This window comes from Tachysurus fulvidraco, chromosome 9 (genome assembly GCF_022655615.1).
Source record: "Tachysurus fulvidraco isolate hzauxx_2018 chromosome 9, HZAU_PFXX_2.0, whole genome shotgun sequence".
NCBI classification, from domain to species: domain Eukaryota; kingdom Metazoa; phylum Chordata; class Actinopteri; order Siluriformes; family Bagridae; genus Tachysurus; species Tachysurus fulvidraco.
The window spans coordinates 2,691,329-2,712,200 of NC_062526.1; the positions used below are offsets into that span (position 1 = coordinate 2,691,329).

Below are 20,872 nucleotides of genomic sequence, written 5' to 3' on the forward strand. Positions count from 1 at the left end.
TAATTATTGTGACTCCTGGTGGCATAGCGACAGGATCCCACGCTCTCATTGCGTTTGATTCCCGGGCCGGGAGCTAACTCGGCTACTGAAGAGCTAACTCTCGGTGCCGGTCCAAAGCCCGGATAAAACAGGAGGGTTGCATCGGGAAGGGCAACTGGCTTAAACCTGTGCTAAATAACATGCGACACACACGATCCACTGTGGTGACTTTGAACATGGAGCACCCGAAAAAAACAAAAGCCCAACGCTTCGGTCATTATTAAAAGAAGCTTGAACGATTCACCTACAGACTCAGTTACTTATAAACGTAGAGAATTACTGACTCGGTTACTTATAAACGTAGTGAATTACTGACTCGGTTACTTATAAACGTAGTGAATTACTGACTCGGTTACTTGTAAACATGGTGAATTATTGACTCAGTTACTTAAACGTAGTGAATTACTGACTCTGTTACTTGTAAACGTAGTGAATTACTGACTCGGTTACTTGTAAACGTAGTGAATTACTGACTCGGTTACTTGTAAACGTAGTGAATTACTGACTCGGTTACTTATAAACATGGTGTATTACTGACTCAGTTACTTAAACATAGTGAATTACTGACTCAGTTGCTTATAAACGTAGTGAATTACTGACTCAGTTGCTTATAAACGTAGTGAATTACTGACTCAGTTACTTGTAAACGTAGAGAATTACTGACTCGGTTACTTATAAACGTAGTGAATTACTGACTCGGTTACTTATAAACGTAATGAATTACTGACTCAATGATTTGCTTACCGACTTACAGGATCACCGACATATTAATTTACAGATCAATGTCTTGCTGTCTTACTGACTGAATTACCAAATTATGGACCTAGTGATTTAATAACAGACTTACAAATATCTTATTCATTTATTGCCATAGTTACAGACTTTAATGACTCACTACCTAACATACGGACTGCTTGGTTTACTCACTTACTGACTGGTTATGGACCTAATGAGTTAAATACTGACTGACTCACTGACATAGTTATTAAGTGGCTTACTGACTTAAGTAATTATTTACTGACTCACTAATTTATCGATGACTGACTTAAATGATCGATCGATTACAGACTTAAATGACTATATAACGAGACCTAAAAAATGTACAATTCTACAATATCTACAATTCCTGAGGTGAATTATTGTACGTCGCTTTCATTCTTCAACATTACGGAGAATTATTTCTATGTGTAGATTCATTGCTTTTACACGTTCCAACAATAGCAAATTTTTTTTTATTTATTTGTTTGTTTGTTTGTTTGTTTGTTTGTTTGTTTATTTTCCTGAAATACCATGGTTTGTTTATTGGGAGTTCTGATACTTTACAAGGCATACTACACTGACGGTACGGTATTTTGTCCCTGTCCTGCAGCCAAAGACGAGTATTTATGATCTTGGCTAGATAAGAGATTTTCTGAGTAAGGACTCCCATGTGGCATAACTGAGAGCTCCTCCAAGCCTTTTCAGCTGGACTCTGACGTCGTGTAGGCAGCAGATTGAAATGATGCAGCAGAAGAAACATTCATGTGTTGGACTTCAACCCTTCAGGATTCAGAATCTTGGCTAATGGCTTGGACTTTGGCAACAGTCTAATTGGTTTTCTTGTCTCTCGTTTTGTTTTGTTTTGTTTTGTTTGTTGGATATTTTAACCTCGGCTATTATCCATCAGATATTCAAATTAGAATTGAGAGAAAGAAAAGCAAGAAGTAAACGTCACGCTGACGTTTGAAGCCAGTTTACTTCATTTTCTGGTTTATTAAAAGTGCAGCCCTTTTTGGATCCATGAAGCAAAAGAAAGCTGATGTAATGGCTTCAAGAAAAGCTCCCAGGGGAGTTGAACTTTTCCCTCTTTTCCTCCTTTTGTCTCCTTCACTCTCTCTTGTTTTTTTTTCCTGTCTCCTGACCTGCGTCCTCGATCCTCTCTTTATTAAAACGGACATCTACCCTATATCTTTTATTCAGGATCTTAATCATTGCCTTCTGTTCCTTATCAATCCTCTATAAGCACTTTCAAATTTTGTAATTTTTCCGGTTTAGTTTTTTTCTTTGGAGTCGGTGGGGTGGAAGGAGCATGAGAGGGGTGTGTCGGTAAGGGGAGGGGCTTTAGAAAGAGAAAAGCTACACAGAATCCCAGCCTTGGCACCCACACACATGATCCTCCCCTTTTCCAGTGCTACAGAAACTACAAAAGCAACCTGTAACTCCTCCAGATTGTTTATAGTCAAGTATCAAAGACGTACTTAGCTCTAGAACGAGACCTCGATGGAGGAGGGGGTGAGAGAACCCAATGCAAATGGTGCTTGGCCCCTTAAGAGTTAATCTTTTCCAAAGTGGGCCCCCCCTTTACTTTTCTCTTTTGTATGAAGGAAAATTGGTATTACTGACTCGTCAGACCCGATGCTCGTCTCGAGAAGACTCGACAGCGAGGGTTTGAATCGACCACTTTGAAAGAGATGATTTGCTTCCATGATGTTCAATAATAAAAGGATCTCTTGTTAACCATGGCATTAAAAACAAAAAAAGTTTAACCCTGTAAAAACTAACCACAAAAAAGCTTTTATTTATTTATTTATTTTATTTTATTTTATTTTATTTTATTTTAGATTTTTAAGAGCATTAAAAGTGTGATGTTAAATTTTCTAATAAATGTATTACAAACGGGGACACGGTGGCTTAGTGGTTAGCACGTTCGCCTCACACCTCCAGGGTAGGGGGTTCGATTCCCGCCTCCACCTTGTGTGTGTGAAGTTTGCATGTTCTCCCTGTGCCTCGGGAGTTTCCTCCGGGTACTCCGGTTTCCTCCCCCGGTCCAAAGACATGCATGGTAGGTTGATTGGCATCTCTGGAAAATTGTCCGTAGTGTGTGAGTGAATGAGAGTGTGTGTGTGTGCCCTGTGATGGGTTGGCACTCCGTCCAGGGTGTATCCTGCCTCGATGCCCGATGACGCCTGAGATAGGCACAGGCTCCCCGTGACCCGAGAAGTTCGGATAAGTGGTAGGAAATGAGTAAATGAATGAATGTATTACAAACATTTTAAAAAGCACCAACGCATATTATGACATTATTTCTAACGCTATCCAGATCATGGTATAATCTAGCCCTAATTACGTTTCTGTATTATGCGGTGGATTTGGACTGCAGTGGACCACAAAAGTGCTTAATTTTTAAAGGAAATCGAATACATGACATGGATGTTGTCAGATCATCTCACTGACGACCAACAGCCATTATGGACCATTAACAAAAATTTTACATCTTATAGTGCTGTTGAAATATATATTTTTTAATGAATACTGTGTTTTTAATATCGTGCTCTCTCAAGCAAGACAAGAGAAGAGACTCTATGCATTCCGACTTTGCTCTTTTCACCTTCCAGCCATGGCACGAATACAGCAATTCCCATTTTTGAAGTTCTTCCAAATAGCTTCCGGCTCTCCTGTGCATGGAGGCCAAGGTCCTCCCTCAAGGAATATAACCGGAGACCTGGACTGCTCCGAACAGCTCCCTGCCTTTCCTTGCCCTGCTCCAGGAAATGGCCTCGCTTTGTTTATTCACATTCCCATTTCCTCTAGAATATGATCAGCCCATTGAGTCGTGTAATTCCCGAAGCAAGGTTTTCTTCAGTTCCTTCTGAAAGGTGATAGCTGTAGTATTCAAAACAAAAAGAATCAAGTGCCTAAGGCAAACAGCGGTGGGGGCTTCCTCAGTTCAAATTTTAGTGCACTTCAAAACCTGTCCCGTAGCAACGTCTTTTCTAGAATACCCGGATCGAGTGTCAGCGATTTGCTAGATCTCTAATTGAAATTGTGTGCTGGATTTTTGTATGTATATGTGTGTGTATATGTATATGTGTATATGTGTATTTCATGTAGAAAATTGACATGAAGTCCAATAAAATATACTTGTTGCCCTTAAACTTTCAGGATGCCATTTCTTGATCTGTGGCTTTGGCCTTGTTAAGACTCCCTTCCCCATATAAAGTTAGTGTCTCACAAAAGCATCAGCGAGGTAGATGAAACCAGATCCAAGTAACAGGAAAGACGTCTCAACCCAGAGGTAATAGCAGGGATTGAAGTGTGCTCTGGTTTTTGCTATTCTGGATGGGGGTGCCGTATTCCTTCCTAGCTTTTGACTGCCTGATTTATTTATTTATTTTTTCCATGACCACGGATTCTTAAACCCTATCATTTAACCTAGGTTTATCTCCGTAACTTGAAACTGTGTGACTTCTGAGGAAGAAGCTAACATTTAGAAGGTTCCTGCTGTGATTGGTTGAAAGGTTCACCTCCCTCAGCTCATGTCCGATGTCTGATGATGTACTCGTGATTTTTTTTTTCTTTTTTGATTGATTGGTAGTCTTGGCATAGAGACCAGAGTTGTTCAGATCCCCTGGTGGATGAGTGGCTGCATGACCTCGACCTGCTCTGTTTCAGCTAAGCTTTTCACAGCTGAACCAGCTGTTATATACATGGGTGAGAGGAGGTGGTGGGGATCGGTAGAGTTGTGTGAGCTTGTCAGGGGACGGGTAGATATTTTGACATGTGTTTCTCTTGGGACTTCTGATTTTGCTGATTTTGCTTATTTAAAAAAAAAAAGATGAAATTTAAGACAGAAAAAAATCTCCTGTGGAGATTTACAGGCTTCTGGTGTTTGAAAAACAGCAAGAATGACATAAAAGTCTCACAACTGCTTTGACATGGTTTTATTTCGCCCCTGAAATGTGAATAATCTGTTAAACGACTTGAGAGAGAAACAGAAATAACGGCTAGACGGATTCGTCCAAAAACAAACAGTCAAGTCAAGTCAAGAAGCTTTTATTGTCATATAGCTGTTGCAGTACATAGTGAAATTAGAAATTAGTTTGGTGCCTTGCTCAAGGGCACCTCAGTCGTGGTATTGCCAGCCCGAGACTCGAACCCACAACCTTAAGGTTAGGAGTCAAACTCTCTAACCATTAGGCCACGACTTCCCCACATTTTCGCATATCCCAGGTTATGGGGTCAGAGTGCAGGGTCAAGCCATAGTACGGAGCCCCTGGAGCAGGTGAGGTTAAGGACCTTGCTCAAGGACCCAACGTTGAGGTCTTTGGCAGGTTGGGAGTTCAAACCCCAACCTTTTGATCAGGAACCCAGCGCCTTACCCGCTGGACCATCACACCTTCACAAGGCGTGTTCACCAATTGAGGCTTTGTTGTTAAAACACGATTGTACAACACTCAAAACTCCTAGAGAGATCGACACTACAGCGGGCCTGATCCCCAGAATTCATTTTCTCAAGAAAACAGTCATAAACCCAGATCCGGTTTATCCTGTGACCTCATCACTACTTTGTCTGGGAACAGGAACTGGATGTATCGGTGTATTCCATGTGGGCATCAAAAGAAGTCCATGTATGAAAACCGACATGAATGTAAGTCTCTCTGGATAAGCTCGTCTGGCAAATATCGTTAATTGTAAGTAGCTTTTTAACCAGTAGTGTAGTTGTGGTCGGTATCCTAAGTCTGTATCCTAGTGAACAACCTTTAGCACACTAGTACGCAATGTACATCTTGTCTTATCGGCACAGATGCTGATGTCTCATCCTAGCCTTTTGCTTTATCGCTAGTTTATAATTGCTTGTTTGAAACATGGATGTTTGTTTGTGCAGTGCCCTGTTCAGCAGAAGGTCATTCTATCTGGTGGAGGTGGTGGAGACGAGTGGTAGGAATGGACGGAATGGTGTTGACCTTTTGAAATGTAGGTCTCCCCGTCATACTTGGAGAGCCTGCAGGATCAGCCCAGTCATCTCCAGGCTTTACTCACCCTTTGTAGAAGCCTGCCAAGACGACGTAAGGCATACGTAAAAGGGCAGAGATGTAGCTGACGCACGTCAGCTGTATACGATCGGGAAGGTCGAGAGTCGGGGTATACAGATTATGGGTTCTCATGCCAGGTGATTCATTGTTTATTTGAGGGCGCCAGTGTTCGTTTCAGTTAAAAAAAAAAAAAACTGAAAGGAATATTTACAGTTTTTAAGTTAAGCTCAGGTTTAACTCGTACAATTCTACCACAATGCCTAGAGGTAAATGAAATCTAGTAGCTTTACTAACAGCATTTGCTAGTTTTGTTGAACTTTTCCTTTGTTAGTCGCTAAGACCTGCTTTCACTATAAATCATTCCACTTTTCCAGCATTACCTTCCATTACCCTTCATTTTCACAATTTTACTCTGCACTTTTCCTTCCATATCTTCCACACTATACCTTATGTGGATCTTCCTTCTTTATCTCACTTTGTTTTTCCTTTCCTTATATTATACTCGGGCTTGGTGGGGGTTTCATTTGCCATCTCTAGTCACTGGAGCTCTGGTGCTTTTCAGTCCTTTAATCGCATTCCAGCAGGCTGGGCAGTGGCTTGCTCTGCATTCCACATCTGTGGGGGTTTTCCAAAAGCTTTGACGCAGACTTTTGCCTCTGCCGCAATCTTCAAAGTCTGAGAAGAACTTCAAAGGTGTCACTAAGGCTTGTCCTGTTGGGTTCAGATTTGGCCACCGCCTGAACTTCAGGAATGGTCGTAGGAAGATATCCAGACCTGTACATGTACCTTCCTCTAGCATAAATCATGTCGTATTTACGACCGCGTACCGGTTTTATTTTGCAGCAAGTGAGTGAAGCGTGCCATGCCAAAGTGCACATCAAGGGTTTAAAACATATTTGCTAGCTCTTAATAGTGTAGCTGGAGGTCAATTATGGACTAAACGGTATTTTCGTCGTAGCTAATTAACGGTATTTTCGTCGTCAACTCAAAAATGCGTCATGAGGTATCAATTGATGAGGCCATCCTTAAAAATATTTTTGTTTGCCGTAACCCGGCCGACCCTGTCAATTTAGGACCAACTCTTTTTTTTTTCTTTCTTTCTTTTTATTTATTTATTTATTTATTTATTTATTTATTTATTTATTTATTTATTTATTTTTTACTTTAAGTCCGACCGACTTGCCGGTTGTAAATTTGCTGACCACCGTTTTGTTTTTTTTTTGTTTTTTTTACTCTTTAAACAACTAATACAAAAGCAATAAAATAATTTTAATTATATTTTAGTAAGTATTGTTAATATATAAATGGCCTAGGCCTACATCCTAACGAAGGCTACGTTCTTTCTTTTAATTAAAAACCCGTGACGTCGTCTATGTTTACGCTATTGGTTAACGGACGTCACGTTATGGCCTGTGCGTTCGCTTTGTCTCCTACTCTCATTCACTGTCAGAGTCAAAGGTTCGTGCTTGGTAACGATGGCTGCGGCTGCAGTAAACAAAATGTTTGCGGTCACCGTTCAATACGGGTTCGGGCGCCATAATACATCTAATAAATGAAAACAGCTCGACACCGCATTAACTTTCTTGAAAGTTCTGGAAAAACTGTGCCCAGCATTAAAATAAGGTTTGCGATGATGCGCCCGAAGGCACGGGTTGAAGACCCAGTCAGTGACATCACGATATGCTAATTAGTTTTAAGTCATACCTACGTAATCACCATCACCAAAATTGTACTACTTTTTTTTTTTACATTGAAACTTGAAAAAAAACAACAACATATAGACCTACCTACCGACCTTTTTTAAAAAGATTTTTTAATTGTTACTGCATGGTTATGAGTTCATCAGAATTCCACGCATTAATAAAAAAGGGTTATCGATATAAATATCAAAATGTTTTGTTAATACGTAAAACATGTTTTTTTATTAATGTCCTGTTGTATTAATTCTTACATATTTGTCATATCACTCGTCCCGGATAACATATATTTTCACAAATATTTATATGTACATCATTGCTTATTCCTCTGCAGTGGAAATTAAGACCAATTTATTCTGCTTAATGGAAATTTCAAAAGCCAAAATCTCGATCGGGTGAAGTAACGGCATCTTTCATTCTCGATTCTCATTATCTGTTTTGTACAGTAGTCATGTTTCAGCCTTTGAAGTGACTGAGAAAGTTGAAACTGATACCGTACTGGGCTTTTGGGAAGCGAATCTCCTTTGCGCCATTGATGGTTTAAAACTCTACTCATGGCGTGCTTCTTGCATGTCTGGGGCTGTTTCCCCACAGGCTCACGGTTGCATATCTGAATATTTACATGCTATTAAGTGTCCGCACAGAGCCTTGTCTTCTAGTACACAAATCGCACCACTTGTTTGTTTGTGCGGTATCTACGGGGACGGCATGTGGCCGCGGCTTTTGAGGGAGATGCTAATAGGCGACTCCGTAAAGCGGGGAGTGGTTATAGTCCTATTCGTATGCCAACCATCCTGAAGTATCTCCTCGCTCGGATTGCTGCGGTGTTGCGAGGGGGAGGGTTTGAATCTGTCCTTGAAATACTTCACGCTTCACACAGATCAGGCTGTGGTCTTTTTAGCCTTTAAGCGCAGCCGCGCGCTCTCACGTTGCTGCTTAATGGGTTATGATGTCACTCGCTAGTGTGGGTCTTGAATTCATCTGCCTTTCAAGCAAATTGCAGGTTGTTAGGCCGTTTTTTGGCCAGGGTACAACTTTTGCAACTGTGGTTCCATCGTTTTTTTTGTCAGTGGGACAAAGGAGAGGAAGTCTCCTGCATTGAAAAAGGGACTAGGCTCCTTTTTTCTGAGATAATATTACACTGTAAGAGCAGGCCCCACCTGCAAGGCTTCTCCAGCTGCCACTCTGAAACTCTATCTCCTCTCTCTCCTCTCTCTTCAAGGCAGCCATCCCCTTTGAAGTTATTTTCAGTGCTTGGGAAACTAGAAGACATAAGCAATCGCAGGGAAAAAAGCTCCTCCCTTCTGTCTCCTCCTCTTTTTTTCCTCCCTCTTTCGCTTGCTTTCTCTCTTATTCCATGTCCTCCTCAGTCTTTAAATAGGCCAAGCAATCGTAGTGTGTGTTTGTGTGTTCTGTCACTTAGCTGTGTGTGTGTATACACACACACAGACACACACACACACACACACACACACACACAACCCCAGGATCCACCCAGAATTTCACATTATTGCCATGTCGGCTGGCAAAGAACCTGTAAACCTAATTGAGACGAGCTGAAAAAACAGAAAGACATAAAGGAAGTGTGAAAGATAAATAGACCTGGCACACAGAGATTTGGCAAGTGGCAGCTGTCCCATCTGGGGTTAGTTGCACTATTCTGATAGACAAACCAGACTAGCTCTGGAGTCTCTGTGGGTATCTCGTGTTTGGATAGTGGGACAGAGTTCAAACAACACTCACCAAAAGGAAACTGGCAGTGGAACAGATTGAGTCCTTGCCCTCTCTGTGATCTGAGGATATGTTATTGTGAGCGATGCCCTCAGTTCTTGCAAGTGAGGTAGTCCTGGAAGTATGCAGCAGCTGAAAAAGGGGGCAAGGGTCAAAGAGAAGACATTACTCACACGTTTTTAAAAGCAAGATAATACACAAGATCCTTTCCAGAAAGCACAGCTGATGATCGAGTGCTTATCAGTTAATATATGTACCGCTGTACAATTATCCCCTGCAGAATGGCGTCCGTCTCAAAACCGAGGACGTTTAAGTAAGTACATCTTGACCTGTACAACCCAAGCATGAAAACCTAGATTACAGATAGCATTGAAAAGGCATGAAAATATTAGCCGTCGATGATCCAAAGAGCGGCACGTTGTTAAGCTGTCCCCTGTCGATCAGAGTGATACTAGCAGATCGTATGTGGATGAGGGTAGGTGGTGCTCTTTTCCAAACATTAAGATGCCCAATGCATGAGAAGATTGAAAGGTTAGTGTGGTGTTGACATGGTAAAAAAGTCTCCGCTTGATTCCCAGCACTGGCAAGCTTGGTTCCTGAGCAAGGCCCTTCATTGCACTTCTCAGATTGAAACATCTTCCGAAATCTGAATGCATGGTGAAACCTTGCCTTGACCTTCTACAGTTGGTAGATCCTGTAGAATTGTGGAGAGCTAGCTAGTGGCATCGAAATGGGACTTGAGCAGTGACCCATTTTTCATCGAAATGGGACTTGAGCAGTGACCCATCTCCTTATATTCTTTTACTGATTAAAAGGAAAACCTTCTACCATCTGGAAAACCCGATGCTGATATCCGACCGTAGTCACCATGGCACTTTAGTGTTCAGCTCACATTTATCTAAAAAAGATGTCTCTGCTTTTGTATATGGTGTATGGTGAAGAAGGCCAGATAAAGAGGGAATGACTGCTCAGGTCAGAAGAGTTGGAGGGGGATTTCAGTGGGAGGCCAAAGACCCTGAAAAGCCCTTGTGCAGCTGCTGTCTGATAGCATAGCGGCAGGGCGTTGAGCTAAGTTCAGCGGAGCGCGGAGCCCTTGGGCTTATTTGAAAAGCTCTCGGCCATGTTTAAAAGCTGTCCTGAAAGTGCAGGCTGAGGCCATGGCTGCTCTAAGTGGCCGAAGGCCCATGGGGTTTGCTGCTGTCTTTGATCAAATATTCCCCCACCTCTCCTGGCAGGACAGTTTGTTATTCCAGGAAATCCTCCTTGTTCCCTTGTGGACAAGCAGGCGGGGGCAGCAGGGTGATGGGCAATGGGTTGGAATTGGGGGAGACAGAGAGAGTATTGGTGTGTATATGTGGAAGGAGGGTGTGTAGTCGGCAGGATGAGGAAGAAATCTAGAGAGAGGTCAGGGAGAGCGGTTTTATTACATGGGTTGGTTACACTCGCTGCCTTGTGGGTGTGAATGATGTAGTCATGTATTCTTGTGAAACCCGGGCCTGAACATGCACAGCTAGTTTATTACCGTACTAAGCCTAAAGTTTTACAAGTGTCGTGAAATTCAACATGACCGTGATTAAGGCATGCAATTTGTCCAGTGAATGTTGAGCTTTGCTGAGTGTTTAATAAAATGAAGACGTTTTGGTTTTGGTCTCATGACGTTTGTGGTTTCCTGAGCTCAAGGATCGACGCTTATTTCTGGCAAAGTCTTGTTATTTGAAGAATGTAGATTGTATCAAATATCTTGTTCTCACGTATGAATTACTTTGCCATGTCGTGAATTTCATACAATCGTAACAAACGGGGCTTCCTGTTCTACCACAGCACCGAAACATTCTCCATTCTGATCGGTCAGAAGGTTCATATTTTAAGTCGCAGCTTTTACATCGGCAGCTAATTCACATAATTGTTTTAGACTCAAAGTCTTGTGAAGTCGCTCGAAGGAAAACATACGATCGTTAATTCAGTGTAGATGTATTATGTTTATGTATGGAGTCTCCAGTGTCGGTGCTTTGTAACCAATCGATTAACGATCATTTCTCTGCTCATCATTATCTAATGAAATGAAATGGTTCCTGTGAGAAGTTTCTCCTGGTTTTGGGGTGGATTATCGCGGCTGTGGTTTCGGTATGTGGGGGGGAAATGGATGGCGAAGTGTTCAATAGCGGCCCCGGGGCCCGCAGCGAACTGTGCTGCCTGATTGTTGTGGCTGAAATCGATACCAGCCCCGACCTAAATGCCATTCCTGAGGCTGCTCGCTGTGTGCCCTCTGTTATTGGAACCCAGCCACTATGCACAAATCTCACACAGTCCACACAAGCATGCTAAACCACCAGCAGGTTCACGAGACGGCGGTTACACGTCGTATTTGGGAAAAGTGTTCATTCGGCAAGGTGAAAATCGCTTCTCTGCTGGATGTGCTTCAGACTTTTTGTAACTTTAAAAGTTCTCACATGCCACACACTTATACTCAACGACTAAAGGGGGTAAAAAAGTGCTTTGATCTCGCGGTAAGAGTTTTGCAAGTGCTAGAAGGCTTGGCTCTGATTGTTGGACATACTTGAGGATACACTTTAATACCTTCAGCAATTAAGGATCACGCCGTGTCCCAAACTATGTCCTATGGTGCACTATTGGGTCATTGTGTAGTGGTGATCCCATAAATCCACATCATCCCATAAATCATTGCAGTCTTTTGTTTGATTCGTATCCTCTTTCTGTGAAGATAGCGACGTGCTAACGTCTCTTACTAACTTAAAGTCTTGCGTGTTCGGATTAAAGTCTGTTTATTGTCCTTTTTTTTGATCAAAGTGGATCTGATTTATTAACAAATGACAAATTCAAACCTCAATTTGTTGTTTTTTTTTTATTTCGATTTGAAATCAGTTTTAATCATTTTACTCTTATCTATTATATCTAGGTTCACAATCGACGTATAGATCCGCATTTCACGGTTTTGACTCCTTTCATTCCTTTCATACAGAATTTAAACAATTTTCCTAGAATTTGATACGATTTAATGAGTTTTTAAAACGAAATTGTTAACTTTTAGCAACTTATTGTTTTCTACATATTTCGTTTGACAATTATAAACATTTCAATTTAAAAAATTGCGAAGTTTTTAAACAGCACACAATGGTTTTTTAAAAATAAATATTATTTTTTTTATTATTAATAAATATATTTTTTAAGTTAAAAATAAATATATTTACATTCAAAAACAATTTTAAGTACAAGATTTGCATTCAACAACAAAAAAATCAGCTACTCAATAATAAGTAGTCAGTATGCAATTCAAGAAAACTTTTAATTTATCAGTAATCATATGATGTGGCAACATTTTATCACAATATTGCATCACAATGATTTGTAATAGTCGTATCGACCGGGACACACACACACATACAGGCTGCTTAGGAGCCCTTTTCAAAGACAGCCAGCATAGCATGCCATGTCACACACCAAAAAAGCATAGGGAGCTTGTGTGTGTGTGTGTGTGTGTGTGTGTGTGTATGTAACCAGGGGCGATACTAGTGAGGAGGCTGAAGTAGCTGTTGTTGGATGATCAAAGACCCTGTGATTTGTGTTAGTGACTGAGTCGAGCGTGTGTGTGTGTGTGTGTGTGTGTGTGTGTGTGTGTGTGTGTGTGTGTGTGTGGGATGGCAGGGTGTTATGCTCAGGCATTTGGCGGTTGTCCATATCCCATGCTAAGCTCAGTAAATGTGCATGGCTAGCTCTATTGAGAAGCGCTCGGGGTCGTAGAGCGCAGGAGGTTTTTTGGTGGTGAACACGGACGACTGTGCGAGACTGAATGCACTGCTCCGGCCGTGTAAGAAGATCCACATGTGAAACACCGCTTTTCTTCCCCTTAGGGTCTGGAATGAGACGGGAAGGTGGGGAGAAGAATGAGGGACACCTCTTGCAGTGGTGAAGAAAGGAGAGAAAGAGATGGATTAGGGAGAGTGAGAGAAAGAGGGGGATTCTGGTGGAGGCAGTGGGGCATTCAGCATCTCATGGGGCCTCCAGGGGAAACTCACTGCAACGTGTGTGTGTGTGTTTGTGTGTGTGTGTTTTGCACATTTCTTATTTTTGTAAACTTTTACAATGATCTGAATTATTGATTTGTTTTTGTTTGTTTAATCGTCACTTTAACTGCTGCTTTAATGACTTTGGTTCATGAAGCGTCTGTACGTGAAGTCGTTTCCTGTCAGAAAGGTCGCGTTTATGAGGTGAACGAACAAGAACGCAACCGCAAAAATTTTACGAGCGTGAAACCGGATTTTGTCGAGTTCCGGGTTTGGGGGCGTGTCAGTGGGCGTGGTCTGTTTTTCTATTCTCTCTATGGCAGGCACAATTAAAGGATGCAGCATCTGTAGATGAGGTTGTTGAAATCGAACGATTCCTCGACTCACAAATGATCTAATTTATTATGGGTTGGTTTTCTGTAACACAAGAAATTGGTTGTTTTAGAAAATCGGTTTACAAACAGATTAAACTACATAAAAAAAATGCAAAACACATGAACTGCATTCTTTATTTTCTAAAGTAGACTAAAAACCTAGCAGTGTTTTTTTTTTTTTTATTAGATCGTTAACAGAAACTCTTTCTCATCTCAGTCCAAAAAAGTGACTCGAACGCACCTGAACGTTCCTGACCCACGTTAACTCTCTGGAGCCGATCAGAAGTCAGCGTGTGTTCGTTTGTAAGACTGCCCGCATTAACGCAACCCGTTTGAGCAACATTTTTCCTGAGCCTGAAAAGATTACCACGTGCTCAGATATATTGAGCGTTCTCAAGTAAAAGCAATCGCGAGTTTGATATTCTGCTGATAAGAGTTACAAAGCTGTAAAGCACGCCGCTCTGCACGTGACCTCTTTCTGCAGTTATGTAAATAGGGAATAATCTTTGGCCTAGTTCTTTTCCTCCAACTTTAAGTCATTTTTAATCGACACCTGCGGCGCGGCTTCGCCGTGATCAAAGCCGGCGGAGTTACTCGCGTTTACGAGCGCTCGGGCATCCAAAAGGAACGAGTGCGATTCCGAGGCACGTGTTATTCAAACTGCAAGAGCTGCCATTTGAATCCTGGCCTACATGAAAGTGGCTGATGCAAACATTTTTATTAAAGGGTGAGCTGAACAAGCGAGGATAACGCCGCTGTTGCATTCTGGATTCTGATTGGTGTTGATTTTGTTTTCTGTAACGGAAAGATTTATATTCGTTAATGCGCCCGTTCTGATATGTTATCGTTTCTATGGCAACTATAGACGTTTTACGAAAGGAGACTCCAGCGTCAGCGTTTTTTTGTAGCGGTTAAAGGAAAGCCTGTAACTTGTCGAATGGAGGGTTTTGCGCTTTCTTGGCAACATGAATGTGTCTCTGTTGTAGCAGCTATAATGTAAAGGTTCCTGGAAAGATTGTTGTGGAATGTGAGTAATAAAACACCTCAAACTTTGTGTTCTGTATGTTATATATGTGTTTTAGTACAAGATGGTGTTAACTCTCTCTCTCTCTCTCTCTCTCTCTCTCTCCCTCTCTCTCTCTCTCTCTCTCTCTCTCTCTCTCTCTGTTCCAGATGCATCCTCTGGGTCTGTGTAATAATAATGATGAAGAGGATCTATATGAGTATGGCTGGGTGGGTGTGGTCAAGCTGGAGCAGCCTGAGCTCGACCCCAGCTGCCTCACCGTCCTCGGCAAGGTGAGTGTTCATTTGTTTTTTTACGATGCCTTTTTATGAACCCTAAAAATGTCCAGAACTCCGCTTACTTTTCTCTTGTTGCTACGGCAATATGGAAGAGACCTGAAAACGACGCTTTCCTGCTGAAAACTAGCCATCTCTCATGATTGGCTGGCGTTGCTGTGATTGACAGAACAGAGCGAGTATGCCCCGCCCACCCAGACAGCATATACAATTTTAGCGTTCTCGGGTCTGGCGAACACACACACACACACACACACACACACACACACACACGGAAGACAAGCCCTTTTTTATGATGCACCACTTTGTGCTTTTGTGCTAAAATTCTGTTTGTTTGTTTCTTTCCCAATTCTCCGACCTTCTACGAGACGCCGTCTCCTCGTGTTGCTGCTGTCAGACACACGTGTCGATGTGGTTTCTGACTGTGTGTGATGCACCGTCATGTATAAAAACAGACAAAAAAAGACATCACTGAGCTAAAAACAGCCGAAGATGAATCACTTGCTTCTTTGGCACAGAGTTTGGCGTCAGTTTGGTAAGGGGGCGTGGCCTGAAGAGGCGGGGTTTTTATATAAGAAGTGATTTTAGATGTTTTTCTATTTCTTTTTTTTTTTATGTTGACTTGTTCTTCTAGTTTGTGAAATTGTTTGTATAGCTGTGTGTGTGTGTGTGTGTGTGTGTGTGTGTGTGTGTGTGTGTGTGTGTGTGTGTGTGTGTGTGTGTATCACTGCCTCTCACCAGCAGAGGAAACAATGCATTATTTGATTATTTCACTGAAATTCTCTCTCTCTCTCTCTCTCTCTCTCTCTCTCTCCCTCTCTGTCTCTCTCTCTCTCTCCTTTAGTCTCTTGTCTTCTTTCCCCTCAGAGACTCTGAGTCAGGTTGATTTATGGCTCGAGCGGCTTGACAGATCGAGGCTGGTCATTTGTAATTTAGAGAGCACTCAGGTTGGGGTGTGTAGCTGCACTAATGGTTCTCTCACACTCAATGCATACTCATACACTCCTCTCTCTCTCTCACACACACACACACACACACACACACACACACGCGCGCTTGGCTGTGTGTTTTGAGCTCTATCATTCAGTCTTTTGTCATTGTGGCTGATTGCAGAAACACTTAATTAGTGGGAAACACTGTAGCCATTTTTTTAAAAGCTGCTTTAATGAGGTGTGTGTGTGCGCGTGTGTGTGTGTGCGTGTGTGTGTGCGCGTGTGTGTGTGTGTGTGTACAGTACATAGATTTGTACATAGACTGTTTGTTCCTCTGCTTCCTGTCTCTGGTTGCCCCTGCTTCCTTTTCCATTGGCAATTTGTTCATACCTGACACACATACGTGGCCGTGTGGCCTGACCTCAACCCCACCAGGCTCACCGGAGTGTGTTCAGGAACTTCCTGTCTGGGTTGGGGTGGGTGGGGGGTGTGAGAACTCTACAGCCATACGCTGGAATCTGTCTCTGTATGCTTGTCTCTATCTCTGTGTGTGTATTGGAGTGTGTGTGTGTGTGTGTGCGCTTGCCTCTTTAGCTGCCTGTGTAAGTGTGTCTCGTTCATCATGTGTGTGTCTTTCTCTCTCTTTCTGTACACAGAAACATTAATAATAACTTAATTTGAAACAGTAACTCGTTTCCATAAACACACACACACACACACACACACACACACACACACACACACACACACACACACACACACACTAATGAATGGGAGGTCTTGAGTGTGAGGCCTGATCTCTGGGGTTCTTCTTTCATGTTTGCTCTCTCTTTAACCTGCTGATATTATCTCAGCAAATTTTCCTTCTCTCTCAGATCGAAGGTCATGCCACGGGTGGGCGGAGCCTCCTCAGACCGGCTCCTCGGTGGCTACGGAATCGCTGCTTTGGAGCCCGCTGAGCCCGTTGCCATGGCCACTGGGAAGCCTCTCATAACATGTGTGTGCGTGTGTTGTGAAAGCGAGCCGAACGAAGGCGCTGTTCAATGGGGGGCCAAAAAACAGAGCTTTATTAAACTTCACACGGCGCTTTCAGAGACCGGAGAATGGAGCGACCCACAGAGAGAGGGGGGGGGGATACAAACAGAGAGCGGGAGTGAAAGAGGGAGACGCTGTGAAATAGAGGGAAAGAGAGAAGGGGGGGGTAATGGTTAAAAATGAAACGGCCTGGATAATGTCATGGAGTCGCTTTGACTTCAAAGGCTTTGAAAGGGAAAATGGTGGCGATTATTTGGTGGAGGAAACAGAAATCAAAGAGCTGGAAGGACTTGAAGTTCCTCCAGCAGTCATTTCTCCAACCCAGAGACAAGCTTACGAATGTGACGGACCGAGTTCAGGATACAGCGGCGGATTAAAGGAAAAATAAGAGTAAAACATCTCAAAGCAAAAGAGCAGTGAAAGGCACAAAGTTGTTGTGTGGAAATAAAGTGTTTACTGATGGGTTTGTGGCCTGCAGTCAGTCAGCGGATGTTTACAGTCACTGAACCTCTGCCAGTATTTTACTGGTCCAGTTTCTGGGAAGTGTCTCTGCTGCTTTCATACTGAATCACAGCTCCTTTAATTTAACACTGGGTTTAAGAGAGGAGGAGGAGGAGGATGATGATTATGATGATGATGACATTGGCCATGGTTTAATATCACAGTATTTACAGTAGTGTGTTTGTGAAATACACACACGCAGAGAGAGAGAGAGAGAGAGAGAGAGAGAGAGAGAGAGAGAGAGAGAGATTCATTTCTGTATAATAAAATAATGTATTGTGTTTCCGCTACACTTAAGTACATGTGCCTGCTGGTGAGAGGCTGTGGCACACACACACACACACACACACACACACACACACACACACACACACACACACACACACACACACACACACACACAAGTTAGTCATTGTGTGTGTTTGAGTTTTTGTGTGTAAGTCTGGGTGTGTGTGCGTGTCTGGGGGTTTGTGTGTGTGTGCACGAATTTTGTTAGTGACTGTGTGTGAGAGAAAGTACCTGGATGAAGTGTGTGTCTGTGCACGCGAGTGTGTAAGTAAGAGTCTGTGTGAGTTGGGGTGTGTGTGAGTTAGGGTGTGTGTGAATTTTTGTAAGTGACTGTGTGTGAGAGAAAGTACCTGGATGAAAAGTGTGTGTCTGTGCACGTGTGTGTGCGAGTTGGGGTGTGTGTGTGTGTGAGTAAGAGTCTGTGTGAGTTGGGGTGTGTGTGTGTGTGTGAGTAAGAGTCTGTGTGAGTTAGGGTGTGTGTGTGTGTGTGTGTGTCTGTGCACGTGAGTGTGTAAGTAAGAGTCTGTGTGAGTTAGGGTGTGTGTGTGTGTGTGTGCGTGTGTGTTGGCTAAGTTACATACACACAAAAAACAAGAAGCAACCTTAATTTTCTCCAGGGATGAATGACTGAGTTTCTCATTTGCACTTCTCTTTTTCTCAAACCAATTTTTTTTTCTTCCTTTTGATTAATCAGTCCTATTAATTATCCTGACTATCATTAACATGATCATTAACATCAACACCACCACAGTGCTGCTGTTCACGTCTCACATCAGAAGGTCGTTTGTCTTTTCCAGTCCCAGCAGCTCTGACTTCCGCCCCAGAGCTCTTATCCTCTTCAACGTCTTTATCGTTTCCATGGCAACAGCTCGCACGAGGACTCGAATTCGAAGTGCGTTATTTAACAAAGAAAAGTGTAACGTTCTTAATATCGGGACGTTTCGTCTATGTGATAATTATAGAAGGAGTCACCGGTGTCAGAAAGACGAAACGGCGTGATGTGGGACACCGTGTGCCTGAAGGTTTTACTCCTGAAATGATGGACATGATGTGCCATGGTATTCCTGTGTGTACTGTTGTGATAAATGCAGAAATTTTGTGAGACATGATTAAAAAAAAGTTAGGCCGTTATCATAAGACAAAAAGTTTAACATTAGCACACGTCTGGTCGTGTCTTCTTTTTTCCCTCGCTAAATTATTATTTTTTTGTCCCTCTTCCCCTTGTTTCCTCCAACCTACAGAGAAGCAGGGGGTTGCTAATCTCCTCTCTCTCTTTCTGTGTGTGTGTGTGTGTGTGTGTGTGTGTGTGTGTGTGTGTGTGTGTGTGTGTGTGTGTGTGTGTGTGTGTGTGTGTGTGTGTGTGTGTGTAAAAAGAGCTGCAAAATTCGGGGCATAGTTTAAACCTGCCGCTCTGTTTGTCCAAGGAAAAATGCAGCTCTCTTTAGCACAGATCTCATTACAAAGGACACACACACACACACACACACACACACACATACATATACACACACACACACACAAATGGGGGCTTTCACTTATTCATACACACACAAACGCAAACACACACTGTGCCACTTCAAGGGAAGACTAGATTAGAGAGGTATGAAGGCGGAGTGTATGTGCCCCTTTAATTATCCTCCGTCTGCCCGCTGTATTCAGGACGAGGCACTCCTCTTTTCCCTCGCTCCAAACTCACACTGTGTGTGTTTTTTTTTTTTTTTCTTTCTTTCTTTTTTTTTCTTCTGTGGGAGATTCTTTCAGGAACTTATTTTTTAAATTAATGGAGCTGTGTTTTGGATTAATGAGGCAGTTGAGTGTAATTTTCCTTTGTCTGTATGGGCGCATCAGGCATGTGAAGGAATTAGTGTATTTGGTTGAGGGGGGGTGTGTGGGGTTGGGGTATTTGGGTGTAGGCTGTGTGGGGTTGAGAATTTTGGTGTAGGATCTGTGTGGGGTTGGTATATTTGGGTGTGGGGTGTGTGTATGTAGGGTTGGTATATTTGGGTGTGGGGTGTGTGTGGGTGGGGGGGTTGGGGTATTTGGTTGAGGGGGGGTGTGGGGTTGTGGTATTTGGGTATAGGCTGTGTGTGGTTGAGAATTTTGGTGTATGATGTGTGTGGGGTTGGGATATTAGGTGTGGAGTGTGTGTATGTAGGGTTGGTATATTTGGGTGTGGGGTGTGTGGGGGGGTTGGGGTATTTGTGTGTTCAGGTACTGTGTGTGTTGGACTTTTGACTTGTTTCTGCATATTTTCGTTGTGAAAGAAATACAGTTTTATGATTGTGAGGAAATTTGGAAATATAAATTTTTTAATGTAAAAAAGTTCAAGTTAATTCAGGAAGACTTTTTGACATTCAGTTGAACGGTTAGCGATTAGCATTTTTATTCATTGATAGTTGACTAAAAATGTAAAGTTTGGTTAAAAATGATCAAATTTGACATTAGTTAAATAGACACCCAGATCGTTAGCTAGCAAGCATTAGGTCTACAACTATACGAGGTTACGGTTAGTTACAATGTCGTAAGTCACATAACGATGTTTCTTACACTATTGTGTTCCTTTATTAGCATGTAATCATACTGCTTTGTTGATGATTTGGGATGTTTGGGTGAGTTTTAGTGACATTCCGAAGTAGCAGGATTGTTTCCTTTTCCTTGATGAAGGAAAACTGTAGCATGGGACGAAAAAAGCTAATTGAAGGAGCGGAAATTGAATTAGCGACCTGCGTCTCGGTCCGTAGGATTCTAGCAGGCTTTTGAATACAGGCTCTGTTTTTAAAAACATTGATTGCTTGAATGTGAGTGTGATAATAACTGTGACATGATGGACATCTGCGGTAACTACAGGAAGAAAACTTGGTGTAGTGGAACATAGTCCATGTTTGTTACATACTCATAGTTCTAAATATGAGAGGAATTTACTCGGAAATATTTGTTTACCTGCAATTAGTAGATAGTTAACAGCTAGTTAGTTAGTTAGAGAACATTCGGTAGCTTAATGTTACTAGTGCAGCATTTTAACTAAAGGAACTGAATTATGTAAATAATTTCAATTAATCTATGGACACGTGGAAATTGTATGTCACGTCGCTTGACCAGCAGAATACAGTTGTTGCCATGGCGATGTCTCAGATGGGCGTTAGGCACTTGGGTAACTTTTTA

General features: G+C 42.3%; 1 protein-coding gene across 1 annotated transcript in view; it reads left to right on the forward strand.

The window, feature by feature from the left end:
• znrf3 (zinc and ring finger 3) overlaps window positions 1-20,872 on the forward strand; it is a 59,139-nt gene that overhangs the window by 24,037 nt on the left and 14,230 nt on the right. Inside the window, exon 2 of the mRNA XM_027162883.2 lies at window positions 14,829-14,951. Within this exon, the coding sequence (XP_027018684.2) occupies window positions 14,829-14,951 (123 nt within the window). The remainder of the gene's footprint in view (window positions 1-14,828; window positions 14,952-20,872) is intronic.